This window comes from Podarcis gaigeae (assembly GCF_964106915.1).
Source record: "Podarcis gaigeae genome assembly, chromosome: 15".
In the NCBI taxonomy this organism is placed as follows: domain Eukaryota; kingdom Metazoa; phylum Chordata; class Lepidosauria; order Squamata; family Lacertidae; genus Podarcis; species Podarcis gaigeae.
Window position 1 is genome coordinate 38,053,277 of NC_139692.1, and position 15,816 is coordinate 38,069,092.

Genomic DNA, 15,816 nt, shown 5'->3' on the forward strand with positions numbered 1-15,816 from the left:
ATGTCAAAAGAGATGACTCTGGAGTGAGTGCTTTGAGGACTTAAGTTCCCACTCTTGGACCCAAGTTCATCCTCCTTTAAAAGGGTGACTCTGAAGGTTGCCATGCACTTGATCTGATAATGAGGCCGATGCCGAATTCCTTTGGATCATAAAGCAATATAAATAGCTAAAATAGTGCAGAGTACATCAGTCAATTTCCTGGATGATTCACTGAGTTTCAGTGTCCCTCAGGGGCTATTGACTTGCCTCTGAATGAGATGACTTTTTATATATTTCCAGAATTGTTTTTGCTTGTTTTTGCTTTTTTCCCCCTTCATTTTTTTTTAAACCTCCAGACCATGTATTTCTGCCTGTGTCTCTCCTTCAGTGATTTCGCTTGGCTCAGATCACCACATTTTAGGAGCTTTTTTGTCTTTGCTTCCACCCTCATTATCCTCCCTCCCCCCCCCCCCACATTTCCTTTTATTTTTTCCTCAAAAAAGATTATTCAAATGTATATGCAGTTTTTCTTCATTTGAATAAAGAGGGAGGGGAGCCACCCTGTTTGACTCTGTTAACTGCTTATCTCTTAAATAGAGCTTGTTAGCTTCCAATAATAGCTTCATTCAGGAGGATGCAGTATAATTTCATTTTAAAAATGCACACTCCTTGACAACCAGATTCCTATTTATGTCACCATTTTAAACAGCCTCTTTTGTTTTGTGTTAATCTTTCTCATACACTTTTGGTGGAATGGGTTTTTCTGTTGTTGACTCTTTGTACCACTCATAAGAAACAATTGTCTGTTTAATCCAGAAAGATTTCTAAGACTTGAAGTAATTTAAAAATGAGTGTGTATTCATTACCTTGACTAATGGGGCATGAAGAAAGGGAAATACGTTTTTTGGGTGTGTGGTATTTTTTGGCATACATTGTACTTGTGTTTCTTAGATTCTGGACAGATGCCTTCCACCCCTAGTTAAGCGCATTCTGGGTTATGATGTTTCCTTTCAGATTAAGTTAACTGTGTAGAGATTCTGGACTTTAGGGGGAAATTATTCAGTTACATTTTAAATACCGAGAGATGTGGGGACCTCAAATCAGCCAATTCTTTGTGGAAATTTTAATAAAGCTTCATTTCAGGTTAAATGTTATTGATAGTTAGATTGCCAGAAAGCTCTCCTGCACAGGGCACATATATGGGACTTGCCTGCAGGGGAGACAAGCCAAAGGAATGGGATTATGAAAGGGCAAAGACTCAAAAAGAAAATCTTCTGCTCCTTATGTGTCTGTTTTGCAAGTTGGACCTATGAACATAAAAAGACCATGCCAAAAGCCCCTCTAGGGGCCCCTTCTCTGCCCCCCACCCCTCCAACTCTTCCTCTCCTTGGTGTCTGTCCAAAGCCGGTGTACCTTGAGAACTCCGATGGATTTTATCCTGTGGTCAGAACAGAACGGGAAAGTCTCAGCAGAGGTGGGCAACTGGCAAGGAGAGACTGAGGGCTTGTCTGCACTTGCCTTTCCTCTGCACTTTCTGGATACGATCCAAGCTTTGGAGCTCTGTGCCTGAGCACCCTTCTCCCCCCCCCCCAACACACATAGGGCTTTCCTTGCAGAAGCCCACTCTTTGGCAATCTGTGGTGAACCTGAACTGCTGTTTGCTCCAATTCAGCTTGGGGGCGGGCATTTCCACAGAGAGAGCTCTGTGGGGAAAGGGGGTCATACACAGTGCTTTGGGGCATTGACCTGTGCCTGGAGGGAGTGGGGTGGTGGGTGGGAGTGGGAAGGGTAAGCCCTGGGACAGCCACCTCAAACTTAGGCTTTGAATGCTGCTCTGAGTATATGTGAGGAGAATGGATAAATGGTTTTAAGTCAACTGTAATGTGGACCAGTCCTGTATGATGGATGTGTATGTGTATTTTAATGAACTGAAGAGGCTGATCAGAGTGAAAGCTTATTCATTGGGGGGGGGGGGGAATGGTGTTTGTGTGTGTGTGTGAATGTAATAGTGTTTAGCTTATTTTTGTTGCTGTTTTGTCAATATTGTTTTATAGATTATAAATGCTTTATTGATGATTTGTTAATTATATAATGGGACTTGCGCTGTAATTGTGATGTTTAGCCTTAGTTGCTGGTATGCTAATAGTGTTTAATAGATGGATGTTTCATTAATTATATGATTTACGCTGTACTTGTGATGTTTTATTATGTCATTGTTATTTATGGTGTGTAAACCGCTTTGGGATTCATGGGAATGGAAAGTGGCATGGAAATTCAGTCAATCAATCAGCCGGATGCTGTGCATTATCAGCCGGTGCTCCATGCTTAGGTTTGGATGGGGAACCTGTGGTCTTCCAGATGTTGCTGGACGACACCCACCATGTAGTGGCCAGTTCATACATCTGGCATGATGGAACCTCCATGCCCAGAGGCAATACACCATGGACTGCCAGATGTTAGCAGTAAACTATGACCAACATTTTCTGCTGCTCAGCTTCCTAAAGGCACCTGGTTAACCACTGTTGTGAAGATGATACTGGACCTTTTCCCCGAACTACCAAGGCAATTTCTTTTGTTCACATCTTGCCAAGTAGCTACTGTACATGCAGCCTTTCAGGTGCAGACTGTCCATGCTAAGCTTTGGATCTGTATAGTGTGGGTGTTTGAAACACCAGCATCTTTATCCATCTATTTTTTTAATGGATTGATTTGCTTTTTAATTATTTTTTACGCTTCTCCATTTAGAAGTACAGCAAGCTTGCTCTGTGCTCTTGAAGGGGGAGAGACTGTGTCTTCCATTTACCTAAAGGGCTCCCACAAATAGAAACAGAAAGAGATCAGCCTTTAAGACTGTTGTGTTGCATTTTAGTAATAGACACAGATTGTTCAGGACTACGGTTGGGTAGCTGAGAGCGGCTCACATGCTGTGTAACCTATAATAAGCTACATTTTAGGAGCAGCATTTAGAAGTTGCTGTCTCACATGTGCTGCCTTTGCTCAGAACCAGTTCAGTCTATTAGCCAGGTGCACAGGTTCAGAAGTGTGACCAATGTGTGCTCCTCAATCTCTGCACCTCACATAATGTGCAAAGCAGTATCAAGTTTCTATATGTCAGCCACATACTGTTTACTGACCCACAGACCCAATGTTCTAGTCCCTGAGCCTGGTAAATACTCTCCTTGCCTTTTGAAAGTGCCTATTTAAATTTATTTTAATGTGAATTGTCTGACTTGTCCTCTCCAGGGAAGCTAAATCTGTGGTGACGGATAGGCACCTTTTTTCTCTAGGGCCCATGTACAGTATGTCCTTGATTGCACGCCAGACACACACATTGCCAGCTATTTTACATACAGTAGCTTCCAGTGTATATTTTGAAATGTTGACAACCTAGTGAGGTATATAGAACAGTGGTTTGTTCTAAGGTGTGCAAAGGAGAGAGGACGGCAGAGTCTTATGAGCTGTGCTGCATTCATGATCACCTGCATCCTGGAGGGAGAACCTCTGGCCCTCCAGATGTTGTTGAACTCCCATCAGCTCCAACCAGCTTGGCCAGTGGTCAGGGATGATGGAAGTTGTAGTCCAGCAACATCTGGAAGGCACAGATTTCCCATCTTGAACCTAAACAATGAAACATTAACTCTGATAAGCTGCAGGTCCAGAATGCAAAACAATCACATAATTAAAGAGCAGACTGTGTTCTTTTTGACTTGTGGCTCTTCCAGAAGTCCATAAGTAAACAGCTTTTCATGAGATCAGGTTCAGTTTCCCCCCTCTTGTCAAGCCAGGCAACCAGATGTGCTTGAAATGAAGCTGATCTTTAAAAAGCTGAAAACGATTGTTTACAACTTTTGTTGTTGATCATGCTTGTTTTCCCTGAATAGAGTGAGATCTGTACCTGTCTGTACCTGTCTGTACTAATGTCTTCTTCAAAGGAGGTGTTTTTTCAGGTCTGAGAAAATAGGCCAAGCAACACAGATGTTTTGTTTTGGTTCATTTTAAAGAGAAGTCTGAAACTGAAAATGTGTGTCACACGGATCTTTGAAAGTGGCTCAGTGGTTCCCATTGTATGTCAGCCTGAAACTGGATTCCTGAGGTGGACACTCAATTTACCATTCGTTGTTGTTTTCCCCCTCCCTAACCCTTCCGAATGTCAGTAGTACAGAACACATTGTTTCCTGAGTGCTACTGAAGTGGTCAAAGGCCACTGTACAGATGAGCAGCTTGGTCTGCAGTGAGGGTTTATGGGTTGTTAGGGAGGCCCCTCCATTTGAGTAGACTATTGCAGATGCTTGTCAGATAGTGCTGGGCATTGAAATCACGCAGATAGGTCTGAGAATAGGGGAGGGAGCTGGTATTACAATTGCTGCTGTTTGTGAGTGATTTTTACATATGTAGAAACATTGCTATGATTTTCTCTTATTCTCCTAAGGGGAAGAAGCATTGGTGGGTGTGGGTGTTTGGGTGTGTATTCCCCATAGGTGGGAGGACACAGTGGACAAACCCTGGCTATTAACCCCTGAGCTTCCTAATGGTGAGTCAGGAGAAATAGGATGATGGATTTGTAAATAGGAAATGGATTTGTTGCAAATCAGTCTGCTAAAATACCAGCCCAGTTTTGTTTTATTCTATTATTTTTAGTAAGAGACATAACTTTTATAGCAATTTGTAGACCATCAGTGGCTAAAAGGAAAACCACAACTGGCTCCCTTCCCGTTTACAAAAGTGTTGCTGGAGGAAGAGCCTTGCTGTCAGGTGACCTGACAGGTGACTAAGTTACAGAAAAGTCTTGAATCTCTTTAATCAGAAATAAGTTCCACTCATTTCAGTGGGCTTCATTCCCAAGCGAGTATGCTTAGAATTGCAACATTAGCTTACAGCCTTTGTCCCAGATGTCCTTGCAATATCCTCCTAATGCAGATCATGAATGTTTGTATTTTATTTTACCAGTTGAGAATTCAGGGAGAGAAGCTCCAAGTTCCTCACTGATTAGTTGCTGGAGACCCAACAATGGGAGAGGGCTCTTGCCTTCATGCCCTGTTTGTGGGCTTCCCAGAAGAATCTAGTCAGTCCCTATGGAATGTGAGTCTGGGTGATCCTATAGCAGAGTTAAGCATTCAGACTTGGAACTCCGAACCCAAAGTCTTCTTTTCTACCTTCTCTATGTCACTGTTTTAGGTTCCTTCTCGTGATTTGGGGACAATTGGCTGCAGACAGTGTCAGCTTCCTTAGAACTGGCAAGGTCTTACAGTCTTCCCGCATAAACATGACTGCCAAGTTTTACAAACTGCAAAGGGACAGTTTGTCAATTCTATACATTTACATACCTTCATTCCAAATCCCACACACGGGTTCAGCATATGTGATCTGTTTACTTTGCCACCTGCAGCTGGCTTGTGTGCGTAGCGCGAATTATGTGGATCGTATCGCCATAGCCGGAGTTTTATTTCCCAAGCCTGTGATTGCTGCCTGGAGCAAAAGCCTTCTGTGTCTGTTGTTGTGTGTTGAATTTCTATCCTCTTAGAAGCTGCCAAGTCTCTTGTGTCACTATTTTGGGAATCGGGTTCTGTTCTATAGGTTCACTCAGGGAGCTGTCACTTTATTTTAATGGGTTTCTATATTTATTCGTCCATTGAGCGGATGCCAGAAACGTGACGGTGGATTCCTCTCCCCCCCCCTTGCCACCCACTCCCCCGAAGAGATATGTGTGGGAATCATTATGTGGTGCTGGAGCATGCTGCCAAAAATCTTCAGCTTGGTTTTGCCTGGGATGGTGAAGACCTGACAGGGTAAACACAGCGTATAGCTGACAGGCAGACAGCAGGCATCAAACGACCTTAAACTGGCCTGAATCAGAAGCTGCGTTTGAAGTGGCAGTGCAGAACAGATGAGTGATCAGATGAGAGGCCTGCAACTTTCATAGTTCCTTCAAGGCCTCAGGATATCCTGATGAGGTATTAGAGGAAGTAATTCAGGAAGAAAAGAGACAAATAACCACCTCTGGATCTTGGCTGACCCGTAGGGCTGAACTGCCGCAATGAGCGGAAAGGACAGCCTGGGACCTGCAGAGATCCAAGGAGCGCTTATTATACTGCCTGCTTCATCTGGGGAGAGCAAAGCTGGTCTCTTTTAACCCTGATCAGTAACAGGCGGCTGGATTTTCCCCTCCCTTGTTTTCCAGGAGGCAAATGTACTGCAGTGTGTTTGCAGAAGCATTGATACGTTTGCCCTCTTACTGGCAGTGTGTGGCTGATGATTCATGATTATTCCTTTTGTACTACTGACCCTTCCCCACCCGCCCCTTGCTGCTTAATGAGACATCCATAATAGGAAGAGTCCCGTAGGGTTTAACTCTACCTGAAGCCAGTAGGGCTTCATGGACAGGTGGGAAAGAATATAAGGACAATTATTCCTCAGAAGCTATTGTGTGCAGCTGAGATTTATGTCCTTTTTATGTCATGTACCTTTCTCCAGAAAAGCAACTGTCTATTTAAATGTATAGAAAGAGCGTGGAGAGAAAAAATATAGACACAGCCCTTGTTTTCAGCTCTGGCAGTCCCCTGTTGATTTAATCCATATTAATCTTCAAGAGTTTTTCTTTAAAGGTTTGATGAAACACACTTTGGTTTTTGAATGCGTATTTGTGTGGTGATCTAACCGAGGTGCCTTAAAGTCATTTGTTTTGTAAGCAGCCAAAAAAAAGGTAAATGTATTTTTACCATGATTAATATTCCTTTCTTTCTTTTTAAAAATAGGATTTGGCTTTGTAACTTTTGAGAATGAAGATGTGGTGGAAAAAGTCTGTGAAATCCATTTTCATGAAATCAATAATAAAATGGTAAGTTTCCCCAGCGGGTGCATCTGTTTTAGAGGAATATCTGTCTCTTGTTCATAGGCATGGTGGGGTGTCTCTCAGTTGTCCTTGAGGGGGTTGTTGTGACATTTATTCACAAATCAATGGTGTCTCTGAGCATGCTTGATCAGAAACTTTCACTTACTATTAGGCCTGCACAGAAGTATATAAGGCTCCAACTGTCACTATATACTAGGAGGTGTATTTGTTTTTCTGGTACAGGCCCTTTATAAATCGAGTGTTTCTGTTTTGCCTTTTCAGGAGATGCTGGGGTTCTTTTAAATAATGTTGCTTGTGTGTGCAGTGGCTTCTCTTTTATCCTTACAAATTTACTGTTCCGAATAGCGAATGCTGATTAATGTGTTTTTGAATGGCAGCTATTCTGCAATAAAATATTGACTTCACTTTGAGATTAAGCATAATTTTACTGAGATTTTAAAAAGGGGAAAAAACAATCTGTTTCACAGTGAGCATAGCTACCCTGCCTTGCTTCTAAAGTCAGTCCAGAAGAGACTGTTGAGGAGGTGCAAATAGCCATGGAAGGGATCCTAAGCTTAGTGGTAGAGTACCTGCTTGGTATGCAGAAGGACCCAGGTTAAGACCCCAGAAACTGTTGATGGGAAAGACGCTCTGCCTGAACCCTGGGGGACTGCCAGCCAAGTAGACAAGACTGTGCTCGATAGTATATGAACAGGGTGTCAGTGGGTGGAACAATACCAGCAATGTGTAAGAGTGGAAGAACCTTCAGGCAGCAGTGTGAGAACTGAGGAGTAGGAGTGGCATACATACACAAGAGCGTTGTTATTTTTCATCTGTGAAACGAAGAAGGCTATGCAGTATTGATAGTAGCCATTAAGACCCAGGGCCCCACAGTTCTGTGAACTTAAAGCATCTTAAAGAGCAGGGCTCCCCAACTTTTCATACCAAGTGGGCTGCAAGAGTACTAAAACATGGAACCTGTGCACTGAACACTGCCTTGTCATTGGGGGGGGGGGGAGGCAAGGCCAAAATTGGATGCCCCCACCCCCAGCCCTCACACTGCCTTTCCGAAGCCGGCTAAGCAAGGTGCCGGGCTTTGGGAAGGAGGCATAAGACTCTGGCGAGTGTTTTAGACCCCTCCCACCTCCTTCCCAAAGCTGGGAAAGTGCTAACTAGGTTTGGGGGGGGGGGAGGCAAGATGTCTCTAGGACCCTATCAGAGCCCTCAACTCCTCCTTCCCAAAGCCCAGTGCCTTGCTTACCCTTTGGAAAGCAGTGCAAGGACTGTGGGAAGGGGGTGTCAGATGTTGCTGAGGGCTGCCAAAAAAGGTATTAAGGGCCGTGTGTTGGACCACTCTGATTTAGAGGAGCGGTTGCTGCTTAGGTCCAGTGAAGCTGACATGGTGTCTGTGATGCAGCCAGCAGTGCTGAATTATTGGGATCAGGCAAGGCTGTAAAATGAAATAAATCTTCTGCCAGGGCAATTTTGCCAATTTACCTGAGTGTACATTTTATCCTGCTTATTAAAGGATGACTTAAAATTGAGCGTCCTCACACTTTGCACATCTAATACCCATAATACTCTCTCTTTCGCTTATGTTTTACTGTGCATTCTAGAATTAGGGAGCAAAGTATTTGACCTTCTCTGTTGCAGCTAAAAGCTCTTTCAGAGTAAAAAAAAGAAAATGCCCCAGGATCAGGACTTTTCAGATACAGGTTCTGCTGTTTGCAGGAACGGTTTGTGTTCCACACATGCTTTCTGAAGTAGTATCAGTCCTGAGAGGCCTGCATCTTCTCTGTGAATTGACCTGAGGATGGTCAGACCACTTGTTTCAAAAGCAGACAGTAAGACGTCTCCTGCAAGATTCACTGAAGAGAAATACCTAAATGTACCTCAGATGGCCAGTGCAGTGTATGTACTTGGTGACAGCAGCCTTCCCCTTATGCCCTCCAGATGTTTTGAACTCCCAACTGCCATCAGCCCAAGCCAGGTTAGAGTGCTGAATATAGACCTGGCAGTCTTGGGTTTGAATCCTCAACTTAGACACACAGCTCATTGGGTGACTTTGAACTAGTCATTATTTCTCAGCCTAACCTTGATATTCCTCCCACCCCACCCCAGCTCCCTGAATTATTACTTCATAACTTGAACTCTTTCTTTAAAAGTTTTTCTCTATCCTAGTCTTAGGGATAAGACCGCCCCCCCTTTCTCTTTCTCTCTGCTTTTGCCTTGGAAATGGACTGCACCTTCAGTAAAGCCATTTGGCTTGAATTATTAGAAACAAATTCAGAAAAGGGCACCTGTATTTTAATCAATGCAGTAACTGATATTTTCAGCTAAAAGATTCTCCCCTCCCCTTTTGTCAAAACATCTTCTGCTTCTCAAACCTATATTCAGATAGGCTTTATATATTGGTCTGATATGTGTTCACAGACTTTAAATTCAATAATGGGGCTTTTAGGCTGGATAAGATCAAAGCAATCTCCTTAGCATATGCTAGAGGCTGATTCAATATTTGACTTGCTAATTTTTCCCAGGGCTCTGAAATAATATCCCTCACATTGTTCCTCTCAGCACAATATGCATCTGAAATGAAAATAACAGGTCCTCTTTTATGCTCTGTGTTGAGATGTCAAGACTGGACTTTAAAAGGGTGGCTACAAAAGGAGGTGATCCTGAAGCAGAGGCTTCCATTCACGTTCACAGACTGAGCTTGAGCTCCTCTTCTTAGATGACTGACAGGTTCTTCATTTATATTTGCTCTTCCCAGATGACTGACAGGGTTCTTCATTTATATTTTCTTGCCACAGACTAATTTTCCCCCTATAACCTCCAGTGAGACTTAATAATATGGATAGAAACAAATTCAGCCTGTATTATTATTATTTTTAAAAAGAAACCTCTTCCTTCTCTTTTATTAAATATGCAGGCTGCATAGGATGTCCTGCCTTTTTTTTTTTTTTTAAAGGCACTCAGTTTCTGCTGCCAGAATACCCAGATTCTTTTTCTGGCATATTTATTAGTCAGAAAAAGCTATGCAGACAGGGACATTGTGGGAAAAGTTAAAACAGCCAATTTTGGGTTGAATTCAGGAATACCACTGAGAAGACCAAAAACTGGTTGTGCTTTTTTTGTTTTTCTACAGAGGCATTGCTCTTGCTTCCATTCATCCCACTTTGGTCTGTGGTAAACACATTTGGCAGGTTTTTGTGTTTTCTCTCAAAACCTACAAAAGCTGTGTGACTAGAGGGACAGAACTAGAACAAAAGAAATGTGTGCATGTTAAAAGAATTTATATGTTGCTTGTCTGGTTGTTTTGAATGCTTGAGACACCAAATCAGGTGTCTTCCCAGGCCTATTGAAACAGAAAAGTTTTTAGCAAGTATATACAAGAATGCAGTGATGGTGTCTGCCTGGTACCTATAGGCAGGAAATTCCAAAGTACACATGCTGCTACACTAAAGGAATGATTCCTTACAAATGCAGACTCAAAAGTTGCACGGCATGTGTAGAAATACAAGTTCTGCAGATTGAAGTGATTGGCATCTTTGTGATCTCTGAAGTAAACTGGTCCCAAGCCATTAAGGGCTTTATATACTAATAGTAATGCTTTGAATTCTTGCCTAGTAGTGAACGAGAAGACCATAATGCCCAGGCAGGTTCATGTGGGAAGCAAAATACACCTTAGTCTCAAGTCACTGCAGCCTAAAGTGCTTTATAACACCCACATTAGAGCAGCGAGTGTTGTCCTCACAAGGAGGTGCGATCACCTGTAATGTTTATCTGTGTGGGAGACCACCATGCAGCAAACAAGGCAAAGCCAATTGTACCCATAAGGGGCATTTAGCAGTTCCAAGTGATGGAATTCCGTTTCAGAATCTTCCTTGTTTTCTTAGCTCTGTTGGTATGGATGCTGGTCCTTGTATAGCCAGGAAATGGGATTTGAGTTGCTGGGATGTGAGGAGTGGAAGATGACAGTGTGAGAGATGTCAGCTTCTGTGCAACCTGGCAGAAAACTGCATGAGAATCTATCTACCTGTAGCCAGAGACACTTAAACTGATCTGTTCCTTTGGGGTGAATGTCACAGCTGTTTCAGACTTCCTAACAAATGTGCATCCGAATGACTCAGCAATGGGGATTGATGTCTTGGGGCAAGAAGAAGAGTCACCATCTGTGGCCTGGCTGTTTCTTTCTGCCCCACTTTGCCTCCTCCCCAGCTCAGCCTCCACTTCTATCAATGGTTAGAAATTTAATCTGCATAAACTGAAATGAGTTAGCACATATAGACATTGTATGCTCTGTGGGATGCAGCATTCCTAGGAGTCAATGGAAATGTTTTCTCCTCTTGAAAATTCACAGTGAAAATTAGGCCAAGGACTCTGGTAGAGACCCAGTCATTGTCACTAGCCTTTCCTTATTACCTCCTTTTATCCAGTGCAGGGGCTAAAAAAAAAAACACCCCAAAGACCTAACCCCATCCTAACCAAAAACCTCACCTAGCACCAATTTCCTTCCCACTCCTCACCTTCAGCAAGGTTTGCCCTGTGCAAGTGAGGAGGAGGAGCTGGATCAGGGATTGCCAATTTGGTGCCTCCATTAAGCCGATAAGCAGGGCCTGTTGTTGTTGCTCCTCCGCTGCTGCTATTCTGCCTCTGAACCAGAAGGTTCCATATAGTCATTATGACTATTAGCCCTCAATACATATATCCTATCCACCATTAATTTGCCTAATCTTCATTTAGAGGCTCCTCATTTGTGGGATGCTTTCCCCATACCCTTCAATTGTCACTATTTTGCTGGTACAAACACTATCACACTTCAGTAATGGATTCTGCCTTTAACACAGAAAGTCCCAGATTAAGAGATCTCTATTCTTTTGTATTTCTGTGGTGCCTCACCGCCCTGCCCCCCCCCAATAGCACCACAGGAAATTAACTCCCAATTGTGATCTGTCTGTTCCAAGCTCTATGGTGCCCCTGGCCTCTCCTACCCTGCTTCTCGCCCAATTGCTGCCCTTCTCTTCCTGTACAGCTTCATGGAAAATAGGAAGTGGGTGCTGGGTATGGCTGAGCTGGGCTAGGTGGCAGGCAAGAGATGTTGCTGACGCTCTCCGGTGCTGGGTCCCACCACTGGAGCAGGTCCTGCCCTCCTTCTCCAGCCACCCTGTCCCAATTTCCTTCGCCCGAATGCCTGGCACCAGCATCACCCTCTTCTAGGCACTTGGGCTGCTGAGACATTTCTGTAATTACCTAGGCTTTTGGACTTTATTTTAGATTACACTGCAATATGATTTATGACTTGTTTGTGGTGTTCATCTTTTAGTGGGGTGGGGTAGGTCTCATGTTTTTATACCTGTTGTTGAATGAACGCCTTTAAAAATTTTTGTTTTCCTGAAAAAACTGCACTGACTGCCAGTGAGCTATCAGGCCCAATGTAAGGTGCTAGCATTAGTATACAAAGCCCTAAACGGCTTGGGACCCTGAAAGAGTGCCTCCCCCAATATCAACAAGTTCAGGCCCTGTATAAATATTTAAATAAATCTGGAAAATAAGATCTCACTGATGCTAAACATTCTACGCATTGGTGTGCCCTGCTGTGTGAGTGTAACCTCCATGAAAACGTTGTGCGTCCAGAGTCCCTTCCTTTCCCTCCCACCTGTGGAAACCTCATCTCAGTATCTGCCTTCCGGGAGGTCATGATGTGTGATCCAGGCATGGGGTTGACTCATCCCTTCAGGAAGAATGCCTGCAAATGGATTGCTCAGCCAGTAGAGGAGTTCTCAACCCAGCATGTGGGAAGAGAAGCTGGCACAGCTGGCCAGAGGCAGCAGCCAGACTATTGTCTTATCGCTGACTGGAGAATGCTTAGCAGCCGTGGCAACGAAAAAAATCTATCCTCAAAGGACACTTTCCTTTTTATACTTGTAAGTTGAGGCTCATCATTCTGAAATCTCTCTCAGTGTCTCCACAATATTTATTGTTCCCTGAAGTGGTGGTGGGGAGGGAGGGAAAGAGTTGAATTCCACTACTGTGTTGGTGGACCTATTTCCAGCCTCCTTTTCACGGAGGAGCTAATTTTAGAGTCTCTGCGCCACTTTTGTCACCATTTATAAAGCTAGAATGTCAAATGGCGTATTAAACAGGCAGCATGAAAGAAGCAAGCAAATGCTAGCGAGGCGCTGAACGTGAAACCCACTATTGGTGTGGGAGTGAAAAGGTTCTTGCCAGGCATCAAAGAAAACACAACAGGCACCCTAAAAATAACTTACCTACGAAACGGAGGTGTTTCAAAAATAGAAACAGCGTGCGATACTTTGTGTGCGTAGTGAAGGGGAGACTTTTCCTGCAGGATAATTCAGGGCAGCAGTAAAAGGCAGCCTGCAAAGCCATGGAGTGTTGCCTTCCAACTGGTTTATTTTCAGCTTGGCCCTCGCCTCTCCGCCTCCCTTTCCACCAACATCCCTTGCTCTGTTGTTGAGGCGCTCTTTAAAATGTGGTGCTTAAAAAGTTTCCCCACTAAAGATGCCAGCCGCCAGGAGGTGATGCAAAATACCTAAGAACTGCAGAAGAATCCTGCAGGATCAGGCCGAAGGTCCAGCTGATACCACACCTTGTTTTCCACATCGAATGCACATGAAGGCAATAGCCCTCTTTAACTCCCCACAGCATAGTCTGTTTCTAAACCTGGAGAGGCTGATTTAGCTCTCATTGTTAGTCACACCTGCTAGGTCTACCAGCCACTCAAGAAGAGGGCACACAGGAAACCCAGCCTTCTTCATCTCCTCTCTGCACCCATCACAACCAAGGCACACACACACACATTTGTCCATGTGCAAATTTCCTTCAAAACATGCACTGACTTAATCGAGTCAGTGTTTGGGGGGAGTTGTGGTGGGCAGGCTCACAAATTTAAGATGCACGTAACAAGGACGGGAAGAGGAAGCAGCAGCATACGGCATGTTTCAGATGCTCTTATTTCCAGTGTTTGTGCTCTTAGAAAGTTACGTGTACACATTGACACTTTCAAGAATCTGTGAGTAGACACAGTGGTGGGAGGAAGGGAGGCAATTTTCCTCTCCCAACTTTTCTCTCTCTGCATTTCTACTTGTTTTTTCCCCTCAAGCTGCCTATCTAGGTTGCTAGCTTAGGGACCCAGGAACGCCGTGGAACAACTGGAAGGTGCGTTATATTGAGCCACACCATTGCTTTCTGCCCTGACCAGTTGTGGCTCTCCAGGGTTTCTGACAGTGGCCTCTCCCACTCCTATCTGGAGATGCTGGGGATTGAACTGGAGACTTGCATGTAAAACATGTGCTCTACCTGTGAACCCCTCCCCAAATAAATCTATACTGGCATTGGTGGATACTATGAGGAAGCTTCCATCACTGCAGTCCATTTGACCCAGAAACTTACCAGTTGGCAACACTTAAGTGCATATGTTTGAGCACCGGGTGTGGGTGTGCGTTTGGGTGTGTGCGGCCTGCACCTTCCAGCCCAAGACATCCCGGTTAATTGGATAAAGGTATAAATAGCAGATCCTGTAAAATAAAACCCTTGGGGAATGGTTTGCAAGACCAGAGGGCTCTCTGTTTTCATTATTTTTTATTTATTTACGATACTTTTCCTCCTGGTGTTTTGATGCAAGCAGGTGCACAAAGTGGCTCTACAAAAACAAAAATTTAATGACATCAGCCAACACAGCAACAAGTAGCAGCAACACAGTCAGATTAAAGCAATAAAAGCAGACTAACAAAAAAAATTTTTTTAAGAACCCAGAAGCGACCAGCAGTTGCTACTGAATCCCAAGCCCCTTCTGAAATGAAGCTGCCATTATCCAGTAGGCCTCCATAAGACAAAATGGGCCCACCTGGAACATCAGCCCCACCGCTGAAAATGCTCTGTCTTGTGCCCATCCTATGGGGGCAACTCTATTTGACAAGAGGACAGCCCTCTGTTTCAAAGTGGCATTTATCCTAAGGCCATTCAGTCTGCATCTGGTTTAAAGATAAGGAACCCTAAAAAATAAAAAAAAGAGGAGAGCAGGTGAACTTGCTCATCACCAGATAGTAGCACCTGATCAGCAGACTGAGCTGGCACCTGGTGTCCTCCTCACTCTGCTGAGATGCATTGCATTTCTATTTGAATTGTAGCAATTGATTTTTAGCTTACATCCATACATATGAATTCCAATATGCAAATTGGTGTCCTCTTTCTGTGACGCAGATCTTCATTTTTTGACAGGGCGTAACTGGCCGCCCTCCTCTTGTGGCGGACAACTAAATAGCAGGGCTTCAATTGATGACCTCTGTGAGTGGGGTAGGTGGTCAATACAAGGGAGTGGGGCATTGCTTCTGCAAACTAGCTCACACATGTTGACCTCCCTCCTTCCTCATCTTGGGGACACTGCCTTCCTGTAAGTGTCAGCTGGGAAGGCATATTTTCATTCTGCATACTAAGATCCACCTCTCTCCCATTGCTTATGTAACCCAAACAGCACTCCAGCACACAAAGGGAAAGTCATGGTATGCTCAGGTGAGTGCAGATTGAAAGAGCAAATATCCCCAGAACAATTCAGTGAGAATTGAGTATCTCCAGTGTCCACTGAGTATTCACAGATGAGAGAGAGAAAGAATGGAATGGAGTATCATAGAGATGGACACGTCTGATTAGCTGGAATGCTGAACAGGGAGAACTCACATGGCCACATTTTGTGAGATGTGCTCTGTGTATCTTCAGTTGAGTTTGCTTAGTGCTTTCAGCTGATACTGCCAAACATAAGGAATCATTTTGGCTGTGTATAGAAATAAAACCTATGTGAGTGTCGTCGTCCCGTCCCCCCCCCCCCCCCGGTGTAGTTAGCAGGCAATGGGAACCAATGTAGAATGCATCTGTTTGGAGGTGTCCTATTAGGAGTAACACATTCCGCTTCCCACGAGAGTTTTATCTTTGTTAATCTTCACATTATAGCCTAATCCCCTCCCTTGTTTTTAACGAAAGCAGTATGGTTA

General features: G+C 44.0%; 1 protein-coding gene across 50 annotated transcripts in view; it reads left to right on the forward strand.

Annotated features, from left to right (window-relative positions):
- Positions 1 to 15,816, forward strand: part of MSI2 (musashi RNA binding protein 2) — a 450,658-nt gene that overhangs the window by 341,684 nt on the left and 93,158 nt on the right. For all 50 annotated transcript variants that reach the window (XM_083714630.1, XM_083714661.1, XM_083714631.1 and 47 more), the window contains one exon: positions 6,732 to 6,814. In XM_083714630.1, the coding sequence (XP_083570756.1) occupies positions 6,732 to 6,814 (83 nt within the window). The remainder of the gene's footprint in view (positions 1 to 6,731; positions 6,815 to 15,816) is intronic.